This window comes from Lissotriton vulgaris, chromosome 8 (assembly GCF_964263255.1).
Source record: "Lissotriton vulgaris chromosome 8, aLisVul1.2, whole genome shotgun sequence".
NCBI lineage: Eukaryota > Metazoa > Chordata > Amphibia > Caudata > Salamandridae > Lissotriton > Lissotriton vulgaris.
Window position 1 is genome coordinate 277,660,798 of NC_141696.1, and position 11,152 is coordinate 277,671,949.

An 11,152-nucleotide genomic window follows, 5' to 3' on the forward strand; every position below is an offset into this window, starting at 1 on the left:
AAATTGATCTTAAGGCAATGTGAATGAAAACATTGAAATAAATTCCCTTAGAACATCTGGATTATGATTTGATTACTTCACATGAACTTGGTGTTGAAATGTTAAGAAACCACATGGTTTCAAGTATACTTGAGCGCACACCCTTGTGAGAAGTTCCCCTTCACACTCCACGTTGACCATTATCGAAGGCACGGCTTGACTACGTGCGTCGGATGTGGCGCCTACCCTAAACTTGTTTACAGTGGAATACATGTCCTAATCACTGAGTGCACCAGGATACCACTGTTTGAAAGTATTTTTGGAGATGTCCAAATAATATGTGCATCAACTCCTAGCAACCTGTAGAATGGCAATGTGCTTTCAAAACTTGGTTGTTAGCTTACTGCTTGTTGTATGCATTAAAAGGGTTTTGTTGTGTAAACTAGCATGGTCACATGTTCAAACAATCATCTGAACAAGATAAATAGTTTCCTTCCAAAATTGTTCGTTGGAATCGGATCGTTTTTGAGACACGTGGAAACGCCTTGGTGTCTGAGTTGCACATATGGACCCACATAATGAGCGTCCGCTGGTGGTTTGGGGGTGTTTCTTACATAGAAAGCAAAAGAGAAAAAAACATGTATCAAAGATGAGGCCTAGTGGAGATGCTTGTTTGCACTGGGGCACCGTTTCTCAGGTGGAGCAAGGTGCAAGTTCACATTGGAAATAGTGCTCAGGGTTGTCTCGGAACAGATTAGGAACAGTAACTCTAAAAGCTGTAAACATTCAGGGGACTGGTTCACAATAGGTTTTATGATCACAAATCAAGTTTCAGCTACAACGGTTTGGATTTAGGGCCAGATTTCCAAATATACAATATGTACACCAAAGCGCTTAATTTGTAATAATAAATAAATAAATAGGCACACGGGCTCTTCTCCTACGAACCGCCAGCTGTTTAATGCCAGGGCTATTAAATACAAGGTTACCATATCTTAGTTCTAAGTCATGCCTCTTTCACTACCCTATTCTTCCTCCAGTTTTGTTTCACTCCTCCAGTATTTCTTTCTTCATTGTTTCTCCATTTGTCATTGTTTTCCTATCTCCCTTTTTTGGCTTTCTTTAATTTATTGTGGGTCAAAGTCTTATGGTAAAAGACAAATCATCTACAAGGACACCATCCGCTACACAACATCTCCAGACGACCCAATCTTAATAATGGAACATCTCATCTTCTAACTCCACACAGACGGAAAAAGCACCATCGGAGGCACCCTTGTCTGCAGACCACCAGGACCACACCCCAGAATATGTGACACCATACCTGACCTCATCGCCCTATTCGCAATTGACTACATCTTCCTAGGAGACCTCAACTTCCACCTCGATGACCCCAGCAATGCCAACACCATTGATATCCTGGAGAGTATGAGCAACATCAGCCTCAAGCAGCTCGTAACAGACCCTACACATTTTGCATCACACACCAGACCCCATCTTCACCTCCAGCAACAGTGTCAGGTACAAGCATGCCACACAATTCACTTGGCCCGACCACTGCAGCATCCACTTCACTATCTCAGGACTCACCTACTCCGGCACCACACCCCTCAGATCTACACACAGAGATTGGGAAAAGGTATCAGAAGACCAGTGGCTCCCACCTCCCAGAACCTACACATGACTCTGAACAGGCAAAAAAACCTTTTCCCAGTGGATCACAGAATTCACCGACTACATCGCCCCTGCCAAGACAGACAAAGCCAAGAGACCAATCAAAAGAGCAGGCTGGTTCACAGAGGAACTGCACTCCACCAAAAGGAACTACAGGCAACTAGAAAGGAAGTGGCACATCAGCAAAAAGACAGAAGGACGCACCGCCTTCAGGACAGCTCTCAACCAGTACCACCACCTCCTGAAAGACAGCAAAAAGAACACCCTAACAGACCACATCGAACCTAGCACAAACCACAGCAAGGAACCCTTCGCCATTGTGAAGGAGTTCTCCAATCCTGCAGCCAACAAGAACGACACTACACCTTCCCAGTAACTGCGCGACAACCTTGCTGGCTTTTTCCATTACAAGATCTCAGTCATCTTCTAAAACTTCAAATGCCATCCCTCCTCCACCAACAGTATCAACCAACTTACATCCATGAACACAAACCCCAAATTCCTGCTCACCCACTAGGACCTCCTCACCATGAAAGACACCATCGCTATTATGAACTCAGTGCACCCTAGAGCCCCCATAGATCCTCACCCCCACCATGTCTTCAACCGCAGGTGCAAGACAATTGGCAACGATCTCAGGAAGGTCATGAACACTGCCATCAACGTGGCCTCATTCCTGGGGGACTGGAAACACGCAGAAGTGAGGCCCCTTTTCAAAAAAACATCCACCAACCAAGCCATAAGGAAGAACTACTGGTCCATCTCTCTGCTCCCCTATACAGCTAAAGTCCTCGAGAAAGTGATAAACCAGTAACTCACTCAGCACCTAGAAGTCTGCAGCCTCTTGGGCCCCTCCCTATCCAGATTTTGTGCTAAGCACAACACCGAGACATGCCTTATCGCAGCCATTGACGACATCTGAGCCCTCCCGGAATGCAGTGAAATGGCAGCCCTCATCCTCCTGGACATGTCCGCCGCATTTGACACTATCTCCCATCACATCCTGATCAACAGACTCCACCACATTGGGATCCAGAGAGACGGCCTCAAATGGTTTACCTCGTACCTCACTGGCAGAACCCAATAATCCTTCTCCCACCTCAGAGCCCAAGAAGATCATCTGCAGAGTCCCCTAAGGATTGTCCCTCAGTCCCACCCTCTTCAACACCTACATGACCCCCCCTAACACGTTCAGATCTCACAGACTCAACATCATCTCTTATGCCAACGGCACCCAGCTCATCCTCTGACTGTCTGAAGACCCCTCCACCACCAAAGCCAACTTCCACAGATGCATGATGAATGTCACAGACTGGATGAAGGACAGCTGTCTCAAACTCAACATGGACAAGACAGAAGTCCTCATCTTTAGTAACAACTCCTCACCATAGAAAGACTTGTGGTGGCCAGTGGAACTCAGGCAGCCCCCCAGCTCCAAAAGACCATGCTCACAACCTCGACATCATCCTGAATAGCAAGCTATCCATGAAGAAACAAGTCAGCACAATCTCATCCGCCTGCTTCCGCACCCTTCACATGCTCTGCAAGATCATCAGGTGGCTAGCAGTCAACACCAGAAGGACCGCCATGCAGGCACTCATCACCAGCAGACTAGACCACAGACACATACTCTATGTAGGAATCCCTGCACTCCTCCTGCAGAGACTCGATACAACACAAAACTCAGTGGCAAGACTCATTCTTGACCACCCCAGAAGGTCCCACATCACACCCCATCTCAATAAACTACACTGGCTCCCAAATCAGAAGAGATGCCAGTTCAAGATGCTAACCCACGCCTAAAAGGCACTGCACAGCGGAGAATCAGCATACCACAACAGGCACTTGACCTGCCACTAACCAACCAGATACCATGAATCCTCCTCCCTCTCCGTTGCAGACACCCCACAGATCCACCGAACCAACAGTAGAAGTCGCTTCTTTATGCACCTGGCAGCCAAGTCAAGGAACAACTTCTCCCTGCACCTCAGGACCACACCGTCACTCCTGCAATTAGGGGAAGAACTCAAGACGTGGCTGTTTGAATGATCAAACCACCATGCAGCAGGCAACATCTCCAGTGCCTTGAGACCCTCACAGATGATTTGCCGCGCTCTATAAATGTGTGATTGATTGGATGACAAATCCCAGACTGCAATAATATATTACAGTGCCCAGCCACTTGCAAAAATCACGTAATGTGCACACTCCCAAACTAGGGGTCATGGACAGTCATTAGAAACGTGGGAATATATAAAAACAAATTCACGCACAAGCGATCAAAACGTTGGCTTTCACTAATGTCCTAATAGATTTCTCACAGTCAACTTGTCCCTTAACTTTAGAAGCAAAAAATGCTGGAATAAGAATCAAATTGAAAGATAAAGCACCACAAACGCGATCCTATTTTCAGGGTGTGTATGAGAAAGAGAAAATGTGAAGTTTTCCCCATTTAGATGAATCAAGTCCTTAATCCTTATTTGAACTACTCGATGTGGCAGTATCCATTCTATAGCATCCTCATCAGATGGCTTCAAGTGAGTTACAGCACTTCACTGATCACCGCATTATCTAAGAACAGGCACGAATTAGCCATGGATGCCACACGCATTTGTTAGCCATTGCAAAGTGCCAGTTGATGTTAGCGCATTGGACCTGCTGATACCTCACTTAAACAGCCTCAATCAAGTGACCACTTCACAATACAGTTATCTTTTGTTTTGGTGAGTTCCTAAATAAAGAAAAGTGTTTTTATGTGACGGGGAAATAAAATACAAGAGCCAGATGTATATTGAATATAGTCTTAAGTGTTCTCGCACTGCTCACATTAGCAGCTCTGTTTCTGAAAAGACAGTGATTGTAGTGCTCACATATCGTGCGGTAGAAAGTGCATAAACACAGTAAAATATATGAAGCCCAGACGAAGAATTCAATGAAGATATTGGATTTTACCAAATCTTGAAGAGATGCTGCATAGACCGCAATTCATGTTCACACCTAGGTTTGGTGCGTCACATAAATAGGTAGCTATTACCTCACATCAGTTTGAATACGAAGATTACACTTTAGTCACGGGACAGTCAGTGCTGTTCAGTTCAATAACCTTTATTTGTACTTTCGACCAGTGACACTGTAAATTAAAATATAGAAAATCAGAAGGAAATATTAAAGAAATTCAAAAAACAAATATAGATATCAATTTGGCTCTGGTGCAGAGAGTACTCGAAACACTTTGGGGAAGGTGTAGGGATGAGGAAGTGAGAAAATTGATTGGGGGGCAGCAGAAATAATTCTCATTTTCTGCATTTCAAAGTATCATTGTATATGTTCCTTTCCAAACTAGAAAACCGTTGAGGCGACCTCAGATTGTGGCTGGCAACTTTGTGCTGTTGGCTAGCGGTCTGAGACTTCAAATGCTCTCCTCGAAATCACCAGGCTTTTCCAAGGAAGTACCCCATTTATGATATAGTTGAATCACAAATGGCAGTCAAATGTATGTGGCGCTTCTATAGCGCAAACCTAGCGTAATGTCAGCGGAGCACTGTACATGGTCAAAATCCAGCATAAAGTCCAGAGATGGGCGAGATAGTTGGTTTGTGGACTGTTAATGCTTTGTGCTGTAGTCACATTATCATGACAGCAGGTTCATACCAGAAATAACCTAGGGGAAACAAATCACAAAGTCCTAATAAAGGATGCCTCCTTCATGTCATGCTGGCTCTCAACTCCACAATATGTTCTGCCTTGTTTGATAACATCGGCGTGTAAGTTGATGCAGAGATTCCAATACAGTGTATTTGGGACCCTTGTTTGAGTGGTTTCATTGTAATCTCCCATTGGTCCTAAGGAACCGACATACTGCATGTTTACTGAAATCACAGAAAGCCCTGCTTCAAATGAGCATTGCTTCTGTTAAAAAAGTCAGCTAAATTAATTATGTTTATAGCATGTACTTTGCATAGTGTGAAACAGGTACACCTTTCACACAATTCCCTTCAGTTCGGCATCATAACTGAACTGAAAAGCAAATGGGTCAGTGTTACATTTCAACCTTTATGTGTATTATTGCGAACAGTCTATATGCATTGTGTACACTGCACTGTGTGTAACACTGTCTATTGAAGGCGCAGCTGTGTGCGTGTAAGGTGTGATTGTTCAGTGACAGCTCTGGCCACAGTTCAATACTCTAATGCGCACTCTAGTCAAGTCCTTAATTATACGAAATGTAAATGTACAGTAGTATGTCTCCCCTGGGGGCACCCCTTCTTGGCTGCTAAATACCACATTAATGACAGGGTATCGTTTGCCCATCTTTGGTGAGACCAGGCTTATTTGAGGGAACAACCTTTACATAGCAAATCTTTAGCAACTTTGGTAAGGAAGGAAATTGAACGATTGGTTATAGTGGGAAATCATAACTTTCTGAGACGTGGAGTAACTTCGTATCCAGACTGTAACTTGCACTATGAATTCAATCATTTTTAATTTTGCCATTTGCTGGTACTGTAGAAGCAATTACAGAGAGTGCCTTGGCTCTGTAACAGCTGTGTTAGTGCTTGTGGAAAAAGCCAGACTTCGGAGATGTTTTTTTTTTGTTTGGCTCAACTTCAGGATTTGTTATCAATTTATATATTTTTTAAGCGGATTATTGACACTACATGGACACGTACAATTCTTTCTGTGACTCGAAATTGTGTATCACAGATACTACTAAAAAGAGGGCAACTTAAGTACTATTATAGCTCCTAATCACAGTGCGGTCTCTATGAGACTGTAATGACCACAGTCATTGGATAGTGTCCATTTCCTACAAAGATCTATGGTCAGAGCTACTGGAGCTATGTGATTATGTGGCCACAGAGTATTCCACATAATTATGATTGCCATATAATGTGCCACCTCCTGTATGAAGTAAAGATTGCTAGCTTTTCTAGCTCAAAAGGATCAACACTTATTTAAAAAACTAAAAAACTCGTCAGATGAAGTCCACTCTAGCACTGTCACTTGCAGCACTTTGTAAAAGTCAACTGATTGGGTTTCACCCATTGATGGGTGCATTATGACATTGCAAAGGGGAGCTTTCTTCCCAGATGGTGGTTTTATTCCAAGGTGATGGACTGGGAAAGGGTTTTTGTCTGAAATAGAAAAAAGCCCCTCACCCACACCCCTTTTTCAAACGCAAGGCATACAGTGCACTGAGAATGATTCGTTCTGGGATATAAACCTTTTTGTTTGACTTCTCATTGACTTTTCATTCTCGAAGCAGTGATATTTCCCACGTTATGCCGCTACCTCAACTTCAGTTGTTTGTAATTTTAAAACGCCCTGCAGTTACACACTTTCCTAACATGAGTAACTTAAAATAAGTTGCATAGATCTGTTGGAAAACTATGTTTATAGATGTTATACTGAAAATATAGAGTGCCACATAACTCTAGTGGGCCACCTTACGCCACCCCTCCTAAAACTTCCTAGTCACAATGGGCCGGATGTAGGTAAATCTACATTTACCACTTCATAAATACCGAATCATAACGAATCGGTATTTATGAAGTGGTAAATTAGAGGGGGGGAGATGTAGGTATTTCAGATTCGGTAAATATTTACCGATTCTGTAAATACCGATTCGGTATCCCCCATTGCTTCCTATGGGCCTTGAAGCCCGTAGGAATCAATGGGCATTACCGAATCGGTAATTACCGATTCGGTAATTACTGATTTGTGCAAGGATGCAGGGGGTGTCACTTTGACACCCTCCAGCACCCCAAAAAAAGGCATGTGAGCCATGTGGCACACAGACATGCCCTAAGGGCATGTCTGTCTGTCACATGGCATAGGTGTGCATGCACACATGTGCATGCACACCTGGATTCGGTATTTTAACACCCAATTGGATTGGGTGTTAAAATACCGAATCTGAAGGGCCTGTGGGACTGAAAGTAGTCCCACCTACATCCCAAATTTAAAAAATCGGTAAAACTACCGATTCGGTATTTTTGCGATTCTGTAATTTTACCGAATCGGTAAAATACCGAATCGGACAAAAAAATGTCCCCTACATCTCAGTAGGCCAAATACCGGTCGGAAACGGCCGAAATCGGCCGTTTCCGACCGGTATTTGGTACCTACATCGGGCCCAATGTCACTTAGTATCTCACAATCTCTTCACATGGTGTGCCTGCTACTCAAGTCATGTACATCAATAAAATATGCCGAAACAAAAAAGTACATACAATTAATCACATACACCGGCTGTACAGCAATGAGCCAACAGGCTAGCAATGGTTCAGTATCTCAAGTGTGTGTGACTGACTATAACTCCAGTTTTAGCTATAGATTTCTAGTTTCTTTCAAAATCGAAACATTCCAGTAAATTGGGAAGGAGGTAATGAAAAAAAAGTTAATAAAGAAGCATGTTTGCTATTCAATATAAGCACATATTTTTAGATTGGGTGAGCCAGCTTTGCAACAGTAGAAGTGTCCCTTTACCTGAAAAAGCTTTCTTCATAAAATTGCAATCTGCCATCCAGTTATAGAAATTCACAAAAATGAGTTTCAAACTGTTAAGACTTTATATGTCACCCTCTTGATAATCCTTTTCTTCCCCAGAAAGATATTTTACCCAAGTGCTTGTACATCTGTACGTCGCCATGTAACATAGCATAACTTTCCAGCCTCAGCATAGCCAGTGAAGAGATACATACATTTTAGCCGACTCCGTTTTAGGAGACGCTGCCCATCCCACGGACGTACAATGATAATATTCTTTGTTACGGGTACCACGTCCCGTAGGTTGCTGCCAGTACTCACCGCTGACAATATGCTGGGCATGGCCGTTCTGCCAGCAGAGGATGGCACCCAGCAGCGCGGGGAGCATTCTGGGAATCATTCCGAGGAACCAATGTCTCGCGTTGTCACAGCCAAGAAGGCGCTCGCGCACCTTCACGCGGAATGAAAGTTTCCAAAAGCCCGTGGGGGAGTGCTTCCCAAATGCGGCGGCTGCAGCTAAAATTTAAACACCAACTCCTGCTTCTTCTTCATAAAAGCCCACCACTGCTTTTGTTTTGGTCTCCCTCGTGCGCAGGGACTACTTCAGCCGCTGTCTTACGCTGTGAAAAACAGCAGCTCGGCTGGTGCACGAAGTCCAGCCTCCCCCGTCTTTCTTTCTGGCTCTCTTCCCCGCTCTGTCTTACGCGCACACACTTTGCAAGCTGCTTCTCATTATATAGACAGCTTGAGGCATTCAGCTATAATAACCAGCCCCTTACTATTGATTTTTTACTAACTGGCTGGAGTATAAAACTACCGGTTGGAACAGCTTCAGCATTAGGTGAAAAGCTTCTGTGAGAACGGGTCACTGCAAAATGCGCATTCGACGCACTTGCTGTAATATTTACCAATTCATTGAGAATAAAGATTTTACTTTCCAAACACGTCAGTTCGGAATAAAAATATTCGGACTGTTGCATTTTTGCGCCTTTCATGCCGAAACAAGATGACGATTATCAACAATAAATAATTTGTGAAAATGAAGAGGTCAAGAATAGGCCATTTAAGTAAAACTGGCAATTTTGTTCCTGGTTTAAAATTAACGAGCCCCCTTTTACTTGAACAGCATATGGAAATCATTATTTACGCTCTATAAACGCTTACTCGTAGTCATAGCCAAATGTTCCTATGAAACCGTCTCCATCTGTTGCTTGTCTATGCTTATCATTTCCAAATTTCTCGGTTTAAATCATTATCCAATGGTGCGCTAACATCGTTTAGAAAACACTAGTTATCACGCTAAAACATGTCACACTTGCATTGCCATTGGACACTGAAGTAAACTGTTTACCAAATCAGATAATTCAAACTGTGACTGCAGTATCAATTGTTTCGATGAACTTGCAAGTAAACACTTTTCTTATTGGCTCGTTTAGATAAGTTAATTTTTACAATTGTCGGCTGGAGGTGTGCTGGTACAAGAGGCTACATCACTAACGTTCGCTCATCTTACCTTCAGCCACATCTGTGTGCCGTGCCATCTGAATACAAGGCCCTTTCTGAAAAGCCAATGGTCATTGTCTCCATTAAAACCATTATAAGTATTTTATAGTTGAAACTAACGCACACATAGGTTAGCGGTTTATTAGCAGATGGCTGCATCTCTGGAGCATCCCCCATCCCTTTGACCTTACAGGCAACCTAGAGTGGCCAACAATATTAGGGTAGGACTGTCAGCAAATACTAGGCCAGGAGTGTGTTATGATGACTGTCACTTTAATAGAACATAGAGTACACTTCATCACAGGATGAATGATAACATTCCAGTCTGATGAGAATCAGTTGCTGTGCTCTTGCTGTTGGTGGTTGTACTAATAAACCTACTCTTCAACTTCTACATGAATTGAGTACTTTTATCACTGGCGACGAGGATCAAGGCTTGATGGGGGACAAGCATCAACAACCATCAACTCCCCTATAATTGGATTTTGGATTGGATTGGATAATTGGTTTGAATTTGGATATTCAACCTACTTTGGACTTATACCAGCGTTCATCTATCGTGTTTCATGACTTATCTGATGTTGCCATTATATGGACTTATGGAATTCTGGCACTTCGGAATTTGCAAATTGTTTGGTGATCTGAGCGTAACTTTGGACGTTGTTACTATCGACTAACTGTGCCCTTGAATTGAGTACTTTTATCAGAGTCCCTTTGAAGCAGTCCTTTCCATCTTGAGTACCAATAACGAAGATGCACGTCTCATTTTCAGCATGTTGACTGTGAGCTTCACCCCTTGTTCTGTGCTGCTTGATGCACACATCTGGCACCTACCTCTTGGTTAAAACAGCTGGAAAACCCACTTCTGAGGCCCAGGACCAGAGGGGGGCACCTCAGGCAAGGGTGGAACTCAAAGATGGCAGAGTCCAGCAGCACCATGTGAGTTGCAAGAAGTCTTCAGAAGAAAAGGAGGCAAGTCAGCAAGCTCTTGAACAATTCTGGCTTCAAGGATGTAGAGAGCAAGTCCTGGCCCTCTCTCTCCCAGGCAAGAAGCAGCAGGCAGCACACCAATACAGCAGGTCAAGTTACAAAGTGTCAGTCCCTCCTACAGCACAGCTATCAGCAGGCCATCACAGTAGAGCATGTAGCAAAGTGGCAGTCCCTCCTACAGCACAGCAGCTCTTCTTCCAGGCAGAATATCCTTGGTGCCAATAGAGTTCTCATTTGGTGGTGTCAGGGGTCAAGCACTGGTACTCAAATGTGCCTTTGAAGTGGGGGAAACATCAAAGAGGCCTTTGAACATCACAAGGTCCCTGCATTTCCGGCCCTGGCTCCAGGGAAATGACACTTAAAAAAAGTTTTCAGGCAATCCGAATGTTAACGTATGGGGGAGATAGGCTTGCATTAGTGAAAACAAATGTAGCTGATTTTTACTACTAGGACATGTAATACTCACATGTGCATGTCCTACCTTGTAATATACACTGACCCTGCTAATGGTACTACC

General features: G+C 43.6%; 1 protein-coding gene across 4 annotated transcripts in view; it reads right to left on the reverse strand.

Moving 5' to 3' along the window:
* Nucleotides 1-8,844, reverse strand: part of CHODL (chondrolectin) — a 360,473-nt gene extending 351,629 nt beyond the window's left edge. For 2 of the 4 annotated variants that reach the window (XM_086934041.1, XM_086934042.1), the window contains exon 1: nucleotides 8,464-8,678. In XM_086934041.1, the coding sequence (XP_086790167.1) occupies nucleotides 8,464-8,542 (79 nt within the window). In that variant the 5' untranslated portion in view covers nucleotides 8,543-8,678. Of the gene's footprint in view, nucleotides 1-8,463 lie in introns of all 4 variants that reach the window. The other 2 variants (XM_086934043.1, XM_086934044.1) reach the window with 2 other exon arrangements.
* Nucleotides 8,845-11,152: the final 2,308 nt, after the last annotated feature.